The sequence below is a fragment of the Nelumbo nucifera genome, chromosome 3 (assembly GCF_055504915.1).
Source record: "Nelumbo nucifera cultivar China Antique chromosome 3, China Antique-T2T, whole genome shotgun sequence".
Taxonomy (NCBI): Eukaryota; Viridiplantae; Streptophyta; class Magnoliopsida; order Proteales; family Nelumbonaceae; genus Nelumbo; species Nelumbo nucifera.
The window spans coordinates 63,639,656-63,655,643 of record NC_142651.1 but is presented as its reverse complement, the minus strand read 5'-3'; the positions used below and the strand labels follow the sequence as shown (position 1 = coordinate 63,655,643).

The following is a 15,988-nucleotide window of genomic DNA, read 5'->3' as shown; positions in this document are numbered from 1 at the left end:
GTCTTGGGATCACAGGGTGGTTGAGCCCCAAGTTTAAATATAAAGTTTGATGGACCAATTATTGTACCCAACACATTTAGGTAAATTCACTTGTATAGACAAGCTGAATTCAGCCCATGTGTAGGTTATACTTAAGTATGGACTGCTCTTTATATTTAATTTCGACAGAGATCTTGTGAGTCCCATGCCACATGGGCACCTTTTCTCATTGATCCTAATCCCTAATAAGATTTAGAAGTAACCTAATGCTGGTCAAAATCTAATTAGAATGAGTTCTTATTAGAGTCATAACTAACTAGTTTGACTAGTCAAAAGTCCTAGTTGAATTAGAAACTCCAATTGGATTGGGACTTTCCTAATCAGATCAGGAGATGATTTCGGCAAGATTTGTTGGACTCTCAGGCTTATATAAACCCTTGTGTTGACCAAGCTTGCACTATCTTGCATACTATTCTATTGAGAGAGTCTGTGAGAAAACAATTCAGCACTAGTGTGAGAGAAAAACCCAAAATCACCATTAGGGTTTTGTCTCCCAAACTTGGACAACATTCAGACCTATTCTTGAGAAGATCAAGGCATCAATTCACCATCTTTCAGAGTTATTTCAAAGGCAATTCATTGCTGGTTCTTCAGGGATCAAGGAGCAATCTTGGAGGTGTGCCATCTTCATCTCCAACATTGTACCGATGAGACTGAGATAGGATGATCCAACTTGAACTACCACTTGGACGATCAGCACTTTGTGGATTTCAAGTTTGAGAACGTAGATTCTGTTCTTTAGGTCTAAGAAATCTCAATGAAAATCTTGGAGGTAAATCCAACAATCTTGGGTGAATTCCGGTTTGAAAACCCTAAACCAATATGCTGAGTTTTAATTCAGCACATCACAAAAGTTTTGAACTACAATTCTCCCTCTTTCCACCATTGGATGGAGGCCATTCTTCAACCAACTCCATATCACCGCACATATCCGTTCCTCACTAGAGCTGCCTGTGTCAACAAATATACCATCATTTACACTCTCAGGATCCTTCCTAGAACAAATCCCATAATCTTTAGGTGCTTGAAAACAGCCTATATGTGCTCCCAACCTCCTAAGAGAAGAGACCTAACAAATTTTCCACTTGGACTTCATGATGCACTAGCTTCACAAGAGGAAAGGCTTTTTTAATACTATGAACCTCTTCCACCCAAACAGCCTCCTCACCAAACTCCAACCCTGAAAGAATGGTAGAATCCATCTAATGGACGCCATAAAGGTTGCGGAATGGGTGGGGCGAATTTCAAAAATTTCCTACCTTCTCCCAACTGGGAATCATATTCCCTGAATTTAGAATACAATATTCAAGGATCTACTTGAACCCTAATCAAACCAGATCTGTACCAAAAGATAAATGGGAGGATTATACCTGATCCGGAGAAGCAGTATCTCCCAAAGTTGGTGTTCACGCCCAAAGAATGCTCCAAGATCTGTCCCTGCTGAAGATGACACAGCTGTGGATGGAACAGAACCAGCAGGGTGCGTCCTACACACTGGATCCTTCACAAGAATCCCCTGGATGTACTAAACACTGAATTCTTTCAGTCTTTCATGCAAGACTGATGTCAAGAACTGGTTTCTTGACTTTCTTTTCTGCAAAGATCAAATCTTGCAACAATGCAGATGGCGGCGGCAGGAGGAGATTTCCAGAAACGAAAAGGCTGAACTGTTTTCTTTTCTGGAGAGTATGAGATCTAATCTCAATTCGCAGGAACCCTTCTTGCTTACCAAAACCTCTTGGATCGAAATCTGATTTCTCTCTCTTGGTTCATTCGAAAATCTCCTCCCTTTCTTCTTGATTAAGAAATCTCCTAATTAGGAGTTATCCCAATCCAAATCAGTATTTGGATAGGGGATATTCTTAATCCTTTTCCCAGATAGAGTTAGCTTACTCCTGATCTTATCAGGAGGTTACCAGATTCAAATCTGATTTGAATTTGGTCTCTAAGAGTGGATAAGGCTAAGAGCCCAATCCTTTTTGCTAACTTCAATCTCAAATTCGCCCCATTGATGGGTGATCATATCAGCCCACTTCGAAATGGGCTTTAGGCCCATTAAGTATTCAGTGTTTAATTAGTTTCCAATCTGCTGCCCAGTTGGGCTTCTTTGTATGGCGTGGGACCCAAGCATTGATCTACACACCAGCCACATGGGTTCGGCCCAGCCTTTAATAGAAGGCCCAGCCAAATTCACTGAAAATCTCAATGAACCCCTTGAGTCCATCGTATGAACCCTATGGGCCCAACACTTACATTAAGTGGTCCCTGGGCCAAGCCATCTTATAAAAACCCAGGGACTGTGGGCAGGTGCAAGATTAGCCCATCAGGTATTGTCCTAAATGGTCTTACACTTAACCTCTCAGCCCTTAATGATCAAGCACTGCCCGACAAGAGAGGACCTCTCCCTCGGCTGCAAGGAACAGTGCCGCACTCTCCTCTCACATGGATCCCGGGAATTAAAACCATTTGCAAACATTTTGAAACCGTACATATATATGTAAATATATTAATTTTGCAAAAACAAAATTCCAACGATTGAAATCAACTGCCGGCAGTTTGGTTTCCATCAGAGAGAGTGCATTCCCGATCATTACCCTTTGTCCGACAAAGTGGCTGATTCTGTCACTATGACCACCCACTCAGATGAATTCTCAAACTGCCCCAACATACCCAGGTTTTGATCCCCACTAAGGATCTCACTGATTGGCATATCAAAGGCAGCCTGATCCAACACCTAGTGAAGTGTCACAATCGAGTCTAGGGGTCAGGTGTAACTTTCCAGTTTTGCCCATCTATCTCCAAGGTCCAGGGCAAGACTGGAAATCTGGTCCGGTTCAAGGATTCAAGTAATCCCATGCTGTATGTGCCTCGGGTCTTACCCTGATGGCTGAGACAGGCCATCCCAACACTTGGTGGCACACCAGTATCAGCCTTGGCAGGATAAATCTCCCCAGACTTATCCAACGGCTGTGAACATTTAAAACTAACATGAGTCTCTACAAATGTCCAGTTTTAGGGTTTTACACAGAATTAAACCAAACAACATGAATCAAACATGCACTTTATTTATTTCCACTAAATAACAAAAGTACATCAAAATGATTGAAGCTAAGGGCATACAAAACTGTCTAACACTTCCAATTAAGAATCAACCAAACCTACCCATAACAATTACCACCTGCCATCTTGCCATCAAAATCTGTAATTCAATCCTCATTTGGTAGTGAGTTAATTCCTATGCCTTCTACAAAGGGGTATTTCACATTCCATCTACCCCTAAGAGACTAAACTATTCCGGTGTCAATCAAGTTACTCAAAGAAGCTCAAAAACAAATTAGCAGTTCTGAAGTCAGCTCCTGTAATAAGTTAAGAACGAAGAGGCACTATGTGAGTAATGATCCTTGTAAGGCAAAAATAATTTGTAAAGAAGAAAAAATACGGAAAAACCATTCCACATTCTGCACAGGACAAACAACAGGACAAGAACACTTGTGATTCCACAGCAACAGTCTCATCTAAGTTGAAGATCCATAAATAAAAGTTAAACCTATGTCCTAAGTGATAAATACCACACAAAGTCTAGATGAATACATAATATATTCAACACAACAATGACTATGATGCATTTAACCCCTGTACTCGTAAAAAATAAAAGCAAAAAAAATAAAGTAGAAATTTTAAGAATTACACACAAGAGAAAGAAAAAATTGCAAAAAGAAAAGGAAAGGAAAAAGTATATGAATTACGATGTAGATTTCTGCCACATGCTAAAGTCCATCCTAAAAAAATGGATCGTCTTAATTATTTAGTTTAGTGGCATGTTCATGGAAACAAAAATAAGACGAAAATAGCATTTAATGAACAGAACCTACCTTCTTATCTTGCAAATCCTTATCAAGATCCATCAATCTTGCTTTTATTCGATTTGTGAGGTTCATAGCATCCTCAAGGCTAAAAGGAGTTTTTGGAAGAGGCCCGAAATTATGCTTCACAAAAAGCCTTTGAATGATTGAATCTTGTTCATGCCTCGATGATATATGAGCCTAACCGGGAAAAAAATAGGAAAAAAAGCTAGTTAGTATCTTGCAAAAACAATGGTGTGCGCAAGCATGTCAAAAATTACCTCAGCTTCATGTTGGAGCTTCCCAATCTCCTGGTGGGATTGTTGAATTGTGCCCAATAGAAAATTACTTCGATTTTCAGTGTCCTCCATTTCCCTTTCTAGCTTGCTAATTTTAGATTCTAGAAGTGCAATCCTTTCTTCAAACTTGGTTTGCCATTCCTTCAACTCTTCATCAGTATCTAAAAGACAGAAATGCAAGGTTTAATGTTAGATTCAAGGTTTAAAATGTTGGTGTCAGTGGAAATGTCGATCATCCAAATATAGGAAACAAGTCAGAAATGTCGGAAATATTGTTAAAATTATAGGAATGGTGGAAACATTGTGAAATAAATTTAGAATGATATATTATGGAATAATAAAAGAAGAATAGGCACACCTTTTTGAATTATTATCTTGTTCCAAATCATTAAACAAAGCTAAGAAACTAAGGTTGTAGACCAAATAATACATTATGAAGTTGTCCCATAAATCTGAAGAGTCAAAGCTACATGATAGAATGAGTTAGACTTAGATCAAAACTTAAACTCATCGAAAATGCAAATGATTCTAAATTCCTAATAGATCAACCAAACAATCTATTACACAAACAAAAACTAATATTTGACATCATGTTTGAAAAGAATATCAAGCTTGCTCAAAGCGGTAAACAAGTCCATTAGGCAGGCAATAACATTGCTAGCCACATTGTCTACAATATTGTCACCAATTTATGTAATAATACTATCTCTTATAGTCCACATAGTAGCATCATACCAGTAAGGTCCACTGGGGAATATCTCAATTCTAGTAAAAACTGTAAAATTTGTCAGCACCCATGGAAATGGAAATATTAGGAAATTTACAGACATTTTAAATCATGGTTAGATTAGGCAGGAAAGATCAGTCAAATGATCGCCAAGGACATGAATGTTGTAGAGAAACTGATGTGGGCCCCACAGCTGTGGGGCCACTCTGTCCGTAGGGTAGAATATACCTAGTCTATCTGTTATGTTATTCTGTTATTCTAGTTCTGTTATTTACTTTTCAGTTTTTTTATATTGTTAAGTGTTATGATGTAAACACCAAGGGCAGATATGTCCTTTCATGTAACTAGCATAACATATAAATATTAAAATGAAGTGGCGGCGGCAGATTTATTCAGAATCTGTCCTTCCTTTCAAACCTGTGTTCTACTGCTCTCTCACTAATCTTTCTCCTCTTTCTTCTTCACTTTCTCTTCTGTTCGAACCTGAAATTCCTTAGTGCCCAAGACTGATAGCAGTCTTGATCATCTTCATGGTATCAGAGCCAAGTTAGGGTTTGTTATGTGAGTCTAATACCAGCCGACCACATGAGAATCTCCTAGGACTAAAAGCTGAAAAGGTGGAGTTCGCAGACTGATTCTTGGAGATCGCCAGAAGTGCTAGCAGCTGTTGGAAGTTTTGTTATGGTTGCAGAGTATTGGTGGTCAGGAAGGATCAGAGAAGACTAGGATTCGGGTAACCCTAGAAGGCAGCGAACAATTCTTTTCTTGTAAGTCATTTACTTTTCAAAGAAAAGATAGGTTGGACCTATCTGGAGAAGAAGGCTGAACCGTTCTAGGTTTTCATCTCTTCGATTCACTAGGGTTTTACAGCAAACCCTACTGTTCTGCTGTGATTAAAACCCTACTGTTTTACACCGAACTGTCTAAGCCTTGTTTCTTTCTGCACTAGAGTTTGAAAGTGATCATGCGGCAAGCCCAAGTGCTGGACTGAATCTTGTGATCTATCTAGAGCTGTCCCCAAGTTTATTGTTAGCATTGATCAGATTCTAGGGTTTCATATTAACCCTACTACAAGTCTATCTATACAGTACTGATTAGATTGTGCAACTGAATTGATCACTTTAAGGACTGATTAAAACCCTAAATCTGCAAAGGCAAATCAGACCTCCTTCTAAGCTGTTTTTCAGAGTTTTTTGGGGTTTTCAAACTCTCTTAAAGGGGTTAGAGCTCTACGGACAGCCACGGTTGTGTTTGTTAGTTGATTTCAGATCAGAGTTATCCCAGTTTTGTGCACATACACTGTGAATACAGATCAGGCCTATAATGTTTTTGATTGTGATTGGTAGTCCAAGTGCTGTTTTAAGACTTCACCGAGATGGAGTTTAAAAATCAGGCAGAAGGCAGCTTTGGGAGCATCAGTTATGGTAGTGTTTCTGAGATGGGTGGTCAGATTACAACCATAAATTCAGGTACTCTAGCTTCAGCCTACCATGCCTCAGCTCCAGGTACTACTGAACCTTGTTGGGTAATAGATTCAGGTGCATCCGACCACATGACTAGCTTGCCTTCACTGTTTACCTCTTACCATTTGTCATCTGGTAGGGATAAAGCATCTATTGCTGATAGCTCCCTGGTTCCTATTTCTGGGAAGGGGGACATTAAGTTATCAGATACGATCTCCTTGTCTTCTGTCTTACATGTTCCTAAGCTTGATATTAACCTCCTTTCAAGTAGTAGTATTACCAAACACATGAACTGCTCAGTAACTTTCTTCCCTGACCGGTGTGTTTTTCAGGACCTGGAGACGAAGAAGGTGATTGGGACTAGCCGTGAGACGAATGGGATCTATCTACCCGGGGAGAGTTCTCGTCGGGAAGAGTCAGTGGGTAAGAGGTCACTTGTTTCCCAGAGTGTGAGTTCGGTTATGCCAAAGCATAACCGATTGGGTCATTTGTCTTTTCGGTCCTTAAAAAGTCTGTTTCCTACTTTGTTTGAGTCTGTTGAGTTGTCCCAGTTGCAATGTGAAAGCTGTGAGTTTGCTAAACATTGTACAAACTCTTATTCATTGAGTAATAAAAGGAGTAATCGTCCGTTCGATCTTGTGCATACGGATGTTTGGGGGCCATATCACATTCCTTCTATGGGTGGGTACAGATATTTTTTGTTATTAGTTGATGACCATACCCGGTTTTCTTGGGTTTATCTTATGCGTTCACGAGATGAGGTTCCCGCCCTGACCCAAAACTTTCACCAAATGATCCTAACCCAGTTTGATGCCAAGATTAAAGTTCTTAGATCTGATAATGCAAAGGAGTACTTTGCTAAGCCATTGGCATCTTACCTTCTTACCCCTGGAGTTATTCACCAGAGCACTTGCCCTCATACACCTCAGCAGAATGGGGTTGCAGAAAGGAAGAATAGGCACATCTTGGAGGTGGCTAAAAGTCTTATGTTTACCTCCAATGTCCCTATTCGCTTCTGGGGTGATGCTATCCTCACGGCGGTATATCTTATTAATCGGATTCCTTCCCGGGTTCTTGATTTGCGATCTCCTTTTTCCCTTCTAAACCCACATGAGGAGTTGTTTTCTATTTCCCTTAAAACATTCGGTTGTACCTGCTTTGTTCAGCTTCTCGAACCCCATCACTCCAAGTTTGAACCCAAGGCCTCTAAATGCATTTTCCTTGGTTAGGCACAAACTCAAAAGGGGTATTGCTGCTATGATCCTATCACAGGGAGGAAGTTCGTCTCCATGGATGTCACTTTCTTTGAGGAGACACCCTATTATCCTCGAGTTTCTCCTCAGGGGGAGAGCAGTGAGAGTAGGGGTTTAAGTCCTTGTCTTCATGGGGAGAGCAGTGAAAGTGGGGTAGTTCCTTTACCTATTCCATTGAGTGATGGGAGCTGCAATGGTGAGGGTGGCCAGAGGGATCAGGAGTTGAGGGGGAGCTGCAATAGTGAGGGTGGTCAGAGGGATTAGGAGTTGAGGGTCTATCACAGGCGGTGCAGGCAGGTTGACCCCGATCATCAGCAATCCAGGCCAGCTCCAATCTCATCTACAGCTCCAGGTCCAGGCATTACAGTCCCAGGAACCACAGAGACTTCTTCTATTGTTGCCATTTCACCTCCTACAGATGACCTTGATCTTCCAATTGCAGTCCGTAAAGGGAAACGACATTGTACCACATCTACAGCCCACTGTATTTCCCATTTTTTATCCTATGATCGTCTTCTCCTACCTACAGGTCCTACCTTAGTTCCATTTCGAATGTCCCTATTCCAAGAACAGTACAAGAGGCCCTATCAGTCCCGGAGTGAAGAGGTGCAATGCAAGTTAAAATGGATGCCCTGTTGAAAAATAATACCTGGGAGCTAGTTGACTTGCCCAAAGGAAAGAAACCAGTTGGATGCAGATGGGTATTTACTGTGAAGCACAATGCGGATGGTTCCATTGAGAGGTACAAAGCTCGGCTAGTTGCAAAAGGGTTCACTCAGACGTATGGTATAGATTACTTGGAGACATTTGCCCCGGTAGCCAAGATGACCACCATTCGGGTTCTATTATCTCTTGTAGCAAGCTACACTTGGCCTTTGTACCAAATGGATGTTAAAAATGCCTTCCTGAATGGGGACTTGCAGGAAGAGGTTTACATGCAGTTGCCTCCTGGATTCTATGATACAGAGGCAAGTAAGAAGGTATGCAGGCTCAACAAGGCATTGTATGGTTTGAAGCAGTCACCTAGAGCTTGGTTCGACAGATTCAGACTAGCTCTTGGAAAGTTCGGTTATGTACAGGCTCAGTCAGATCATACACTGTTCATCAAGAGGGTGGAGTCTTCACTGACACTACTTGCAGTATATGTTGATGATATTGTGGTGACAGGAAATGACAGCAATGAGATTGAGTCCCTCAAACAGCTCCTTCATCAAGAGTTTGAGGTGAAAGATCTGGGTACACTACGGTATTTTTTGGGCATCGAGGTTGCTAGATCTAAACAGGGGATCTTTGTCTCTCAGAGGAAATATGTTTTAGATCTGTTGGCTGAAACTGGAAAGCTGGGTGTCAAACCTGCAGATACACCCATTGAACAGAACCACAGGATTAGTGCAGAGAGTGGGGAGCTGCTTGAAGACAAAGTTATGTTCCAGTAGTCGGTAGGAAAGCTCCTATATCTCTGCCTCACTCGGCCGGATATTACTTATGCTGTTAGTGTTGTCAACTAGTACATGCATTCTCCTAGAACCACACATCTTCTTGCGGCAAAAAGAATTTTAACCTACTTGAAGAGATGCCCGGGTAGGGGTATACTGTTCAAGAACAATAACCACATGACGGTGGAGGTCTATACAGATGCCAATTGGGCTGGGAGTGTTGATGACAGACGGTCTACCTCAGGATATTGTGCCCTTGTGGGAGGAAACATTGTCTCCTGGAGAAGTAAGAAACAAAGTGTTGTCTCCCGATCTAGTGCTAAAGCAAAATACAGGTCCATGGCCAACGGAGTGGCTGAAATCCTATGGCTAAGATCTCTACTTGAGGAGTTGGGTATCGAGTATGAGAAGCCTCTGATGTTGTATTGTGATAATCAAGCAGCCATTAATATAGCACATAATCCAGTGCAGCATGACAGAACCAAACACATTGAAGTTGACCGACATTTTGTACGAGAGAGGATCTCATCTCAAGAAATATGCCTCCCTTACATCACATCCAGTATGCAACTAGCAGATATCCTCACTAAAACTGTATCAAGAAAGAAGCTAGAAGCGGATCTATCCAAGTTGGGAATGATAGACATTTACTCCCAACTTGAGGGGGAGTGTAGAGAAACTGATGTGGGCCCCACAGCTGTGGGGCCTGTGGGGCCACTCTGTCTATAGGGTAGAATATACCTAATCTATCTGTTATGTTATTCTGTTATTTACTTTTCAGTTTTTTTATATTGTTAAGTGTTATGATGTAAACACCAAGGGCAGATATGTCCTTTCATGTAACTAGCATAACATATAAATATTAAATTGAAGTGGCGGCGGCAGATTTATTCAGAATCTGTCCTTCCTTTCAAACCTGTGTTCTACTGCTCTCTCACTAATCTTTCTCCTCTTTCTTCTTCACTTTCTCTTCTGTTCGAACCTGAAATTCCTTAGTGCCCAAGACTGATAGCAGTCTTGATCATCTTCAAATGTTATGCCACTACAGATGTCATTGTATAAACATAATACCAAGCATCAGACACAATCAGAGAGTAGTGAAAGAAGGTCAAAAAGATAATAGGATACAAATCGAAATTATATTTCTATTGACATGGAAGGAAGAGAGGAGGTAGTTCCAGGCCTGGTAGAAGGTAATATAATTTGAGATATTAGAATTAAGAACAGTAAGGAGGATGAGAGTAGGGATTATAAAGGAGGGAAAGGAAGCATGGAAGGTGAGGTGAATGCAGAAAATAGAGATTTGTGTAAACCTGATGAGGTGGGCCACATGAAAGTAATAAAGGTGAGAGAAAATCAATATGAATATGAATATTCTGAGGTTGTGGTTTGCAGCAAGAGAATTCAGGTTAACATGCTGTTAATTAGACGATTCTTTAAGTCCTCTTTCTTGGAGATTGATCAGATTGGTTAGGGTTGGAAATCAATCAGCTAGTGAAGGTGGGGTGGTGAGTTACTGCTCACCTCAGGGATCCCTTGAGGGAGAGATCCGACCTCCTGAAATGGAAGAGAAGGGAAGGGGGAATGGAACAGATAGAATGACCTAATTCTCATGTTGTTTCATTGATAAAAGTGCCATATATAGGCATCACTACGAATCATGCAAAAGGGACATGCTTCTAGAAGAGCTGTAGGCGTGGCCTTCTAGTGTAAAGATATTTTATGGGGTGGGGGGTGTATTGCACCTGAGGCACCGTTGGGTGCTATACCCCCACTCGGGTTCTAGGAATGACCATTTGGGCTTCTGTCCCCGATGATGCATGGGCTTGGGCCTTATCAACTCGACCCCCGTTAAAAACAACCTTGTCCCCGTTAAAAACAACCTTGTCCTCAAGGTTAATGGATGGATATTTTGCCACGGATGCAGAATGAACTTCCCAGGTGGCATCATCAAGATCAGGTGGAAGATGTTTCCAAGCAACCAAGACTTCCTTGACCACCTTCTTTCCAGTCTTGACACAGTGATAGTCTAGTATCTATCAGGGCTCCGGCTATAGTCTAACCTCAGCCCCTCGTTAGTGAACTCAGTTAAGGTGGGGGAAACATGGGTGGATGCTTGGCACACCGTTTCAATAGAGAATTGTTGAAAACAGGGTGCAACTTGGCTGATGGGGGTAAGGCTAGGCGGTAGGCCACAGGCCCGATATGCTTGATGATTTGGAATGGTCCAAAGAGTCTAGGGGCGAACTTGTGCCATTTATGGTGGGCTACTAAGAGATGTCTGTAGGGATGCACTTTAAGGTAGACCATTTCCCCGATCTGGTAAGTGACTTCCCTGTGTTTCCGGTCATATTAGGCCTTCATTTGCTATTGGGCCCAACTCAAGCTCCTTCAGTGAATTAAGGATGTCATCACACTATCAGTTTTTTTTCCACCTCTGCCACAATAGTGGAGCCTAGTGCATATGGAATCAGTATTGGTGTGTTGCGCCCATATAAGACCTTAAACGGGGTGGTTCCTGTCATTACGTGGTAGGTGGAGTTGTACCACAGTTCGGCCTAGGGCAGCCAGTTGACCCACTGCTTGGGCCTCTCTCCCGTGAAACACCAGAGATAAGATCCGAGGCATCTGTTGACAACCTCAGACTGCCCGTCTGTCTACTGGTGGTAGCTGGTTGAGTGTCCAAGCTTAGTGCCTTGTGCCTTGAAATAGTCAGTCCAAAAACGGCTCAAGAATGTTGGGTCCCTGTCGGTAATGATGGAGGGAGTTCCATGTAGTCGAGTCACCTCTTGTACAAAAATCCTTGCCACCTGTGTTCTTGTGTAAGGGGGAGAAAGAGCTGCAAAATGCACATATTTTGTGAGACAATCAACAATGACCATAATAACTGTCTTACTAGATAAAAGTGGGGAGGCTGGTGATGAAGTTCATCGTAATATTTTCCCATACTCGGTTTGGGATGGGTTGCAGAAGGCCCGCTAGGGCCTAGGTGCTAGCCTTAACTATAGGCACACTAGCCACTCAGACACAAACTGCTGAATTTGTTTTTTCATTCTCGGCCAGAAGTAGTGCTGATTAATCCTCCGATAGGTTCTTAGGACATCAGAATGGCCTCCCAAGTAGGGAAGCAAATGGATCAGATCGAATCAGATTCAAATCAGGTAAATCTGAATCCAATCCAACACTGTTAATTGCAGATCCGATTGGATCTGACAGACATGGATCTGAATTCGAATCCGATCAGGAAGTCGGATATTCGGATCTGATCCATTCCAATTTGTTTTCTTTAAAAATTAATAAATTATTAAAAGAAAAATAAAATATGCCAATTTAAATAAAGAAAAACAAAAATACAAGTATTTTTAATTATTTTCATCATATATAGACATGTTTTTATAAAAAAATAAATAGCATAACAAATTTACAAAAATACAATATAAATAACAGCATTGGAACCCCAATTGACCCTAACCACAAGTAGAATGCCACAGATGGAGATGTTCTTCCAAATAGAGAGGTCTATCAAAGATTGGTTGGCTGTCTTCTCTATCTATGTTTGACAAGACCAAATATATCCTATGCAGTCAGTGTGGTTAGCCAGTATATGCATGAGCCCAAAACCTCTCACACGCAAGCTGTCAATAGGATTCTCGCTTACTTGAAAGAGTGTCCTGGCAAAGGAATGTTATACTCCAATCATGGCCATTTGAAGATTGAGACCTACACAGAAACGCCACGAGCCATCATTCTTCTTGACAAGTAAGGCAGGTGCCAAAAATGGGCTAGAACTGGGTTGAATCAGCCCCCTGTCCAATATCTCTGAGACCATCTTTTCTGTTTCAGCCTTTTGAAAGTGGGGATACCGATATAGTTTGACATTGGCTGGTGCGGACCTGGGTAAAATGGAAATGTGGGGGTCCTGGGGTGTGGTCGATCAACAGGTCTAAGGTAAGATCTGGGCCGGATAACTTAGGGCCCATATACAAGAGCATTGGCCCACCATCTGGCTGGCAGTGCTTTAGCAGCAGCCTGGGCTCGGTCTGTTTTGGAGGCCCAGGGAGGTGGTTGTGGAACTTATGGGTGCAGCCCTCTATGGTAAACTCTATGGCCAAGCTGGCCCAATTGCCTCAACCACTACATTCCAAGCATCATGTCTGCTCCCTAGAAGCTCTATGGTGAACTCCCTAGAAGTTTAAGGGGTGTAAATCAACCTTTAATTTGGATCCATGTACTTGCAACTCAACCCCCCAACAGATGGTAGCTACATGGAGTGAAAAGGCCTCCAAGGATTGGATAGGTAGGCCCAATTGTTTGGCCAAGGTTTCAGATATATAGTTCAAGGAGGTCCCGACTCAAGGGGTTTAGACAGTGGTTCGGGTCGAGTGGGGGTCTTTAAGATTGGGCCGGTGGGGCGGTTGAATCGGTGAAGCCGGTTCAGTCTTTTTTCATGGAGTCGAGCCAAACTAGTGGTTGATAGAGCAGTGGTCAGTTGGATGGCCTTTACTTCGATTCTAATGTATTCCCGTAGACCCCCAACGAAACATCCTACCAATGCCTTTTCTAGCCACCCGTAAACACAGGAAGCGAGCATTTCGAATTCATTTTGGAATTCCTTTATTGTACCGGTTTGTTTAAGCTTAGCTAAGCTTTCATCAAAGTCCTCATAGTTGGAAGGCCCAAAACAAGAGCAGATGGCCTTGGCGAAGTCTGTCCATCCGATCTGGGGGTGAGAGCGCCGGTACCATTGGTACAACAGTATAGCTTCCCCCTCTAGATAAATAAAAGCTAAAGATACTCTCTGATGTCCAAGGACATTGTGAATCTCAAAGTATCCCTCAACTCTAAAGAACCAAGAAATGGGGTCATCACCTGAGAAGGAGGGGAAGTCCACCTTGGGAGGTTTACCCGAACCGAACTACGACCTGCGAGCGCTGCCATGGTGGAAACTCTCAGCTTCTTCATCCTTCTGATCGGTCGATGCCGCCTTCTCCAAGTTAGCAATCATCATGGAGATCCCCTCCATCTCCTTAAGGTTTCCCAGCACCTTGCACATATCAGTTTTGAGCTTGTCCATGCACTCCTCAATGGCAGATGACCTAGTAGTTGGCTTGGTGGGTCGTCGCCTTCTTCACTGAGGCTTTGATACCAGTTGGTGAATTACTGCTCACCTCAGGGATCCCTTCGAGGGAGATCTGACCTTCTAAAATGGAAGAGACGGGGAAAAGGGAATGGAACAAGTAGAATGACCTAATTCTCATGTCGTTTCATTGATAAAAGTGCCATATATATAGGCATCATTACAAATCATGCAAAAGGGACGTGCTTTTAGAAGGGTTGTTGATGTGGCCTTCTGGTGTAAAGACATTTTATGGGGGGACGTATTGCACCTGAGGCACTGTTGGGTCCTATACCCCCACTCGGGTCCTGGGAGTGACCATTTGGGCTTCTGTCCGCCGATGGTGCATGGACTTGGTTCTAATCAGAAGATGTTGGAAGTTTCTTTTGGTTTTCATGTGTTAGTTAATGTTTGAGTGTTTCCCCCAACAATCTCTCATTATTATCTGCTCCCCATCACAAATGTTAGTCCCAGATATCTAAGGTCTTTGTCATAACCATTTTCATTTTTGATGAATTTCATTTTTATCCATTATCAAAAACAAAAAGCAGATGCATGAAAAACAGATAAGCACCCAATAATAGAGATAATGTTTTGCTACACTTACCTTCATTTTCCTCCTCGAGAGCAGCATATTGTTCTTGTTGTGTCTTAAATAGCATGCCTCTTAAAGCAGTCTTTTTTGATATCTGGTCTTGTAGTTTCCGCAAATCTGCTAGTGTTGTTTCTGTGTGATGTATCTTAGTCTCAACATTCTCAATGTTCCTTTCAAGTTCCTGTATTTGAGATTTCAGATTTTCTGCCTTTTCTTGATTTTGAGCAATATTTTCTCGAAGCTGCAAGAACACCACCAAAGAGGAGTGGAAATAAATGCTTTGAGTATAGCTTCATAACAACTTCATTTGGAACTACATGATTACACCGGTAGAGTTCAATGGAATTAAGTAAAACAACCACAGAGATCTAGATGCAACAAACAAATGAGGAATCTACAGTTCCCAGAAGCTAAGTGAAACAAGCATAGAGGATGACTCGTTCACTCCAGAAGCCAAGGCACAGGATTGTCTAATATAATGCCATATATAGACCATAGACCTACTAGATCTATTTCACATGTACATGTAATAGGGATCATTCACAAGGTCTTGGAGTACATAATAGGCACAATGAGAACCAAAATAGCAACTACAAGATTGATTTGATGATCTAAAAATGAAGCAGAGCCCAGATTATGGGAGTTTCCATAGAGCCTTGATGGGGTGTGACTGGATGCAAAGGATAAATACAGTACTAGTTTCTCTTCTGTGACTACTTCTCACCAGGTAAACCTCCAAGAAACACTAATTCTATTCACATTCATAATTTCCAAACACTAATTCCTTTAAAATTTCAACTCTTAACCTAATTCATGAAACCCTAGGAAGTAGGAAATACCATTAGAAGCCTTGTTTCCTCTAAAAGCTATGTATCAATATTCATTTTCAGATGAGGGAGGAGTTTTGACAAATCTTTATTTCTGGGTCAAACAAGGTAAGTGAAACTCCAGTTTGCAAGGTAGGAAGATTAATAGTGGTGAAAACAATCTCAAAGTGTCTGGGAAAGAGAGGTCATCCTTCACAAGCTTCTTATAGGGAATTTCAATAATACCAATCTCATTGCAGAAGAGATGCATATATTTAAGTTATTTTTATCACCAATAAGTTCTAACGCAGATCCATATCCAATACTATTAACAATGTAAAACCCATGTTTTTTAAAAGAGTAAAATAAAACCGTTCTTCCATCACTATATGGATCAAATGGGTTAACCCAT

At 41.7% G+C, this 15,988-nt stretch overlaps 1 protein-coding gene across 3 annotated transcripts in view; it reads right to left on the bottom strand.

The window, feature by feature from the left end:
* RAD50 (DNA repair-recombination protein (RAD50)) overlaps positions 1-15,988 on the bottom strand; it is a 134,885-nt gene that overhangs the window by 96,861 nt on the left and 22,036 nt on the right. For all 3 annotated transcript variants that reach the window (XR_016083943.1, XM_088900808.1, XM_010275775.3), the window contains exons 6-8: positions 14,783-15,011; positions 4,163-4,341; positions 3,912-4,082 (exon numbers count right to left, since the gene is read on the bottom strand). Coding sequence is in view for 2 of the 3 variants with exons in the window: in XM_088900808.1 (XP_088756934.1) it covers positions 3,912-4,082; positions 4,163-4,341; positions 14,783-15,011 (579 nt within the window). In the remaining variant the exon portion in view is untranslated. The remainder of the gene's footprint in view (positions 1-3,911; positions 4,083-4,162; positions 4,342-14,782; positions 15,012-15,988) is intronic.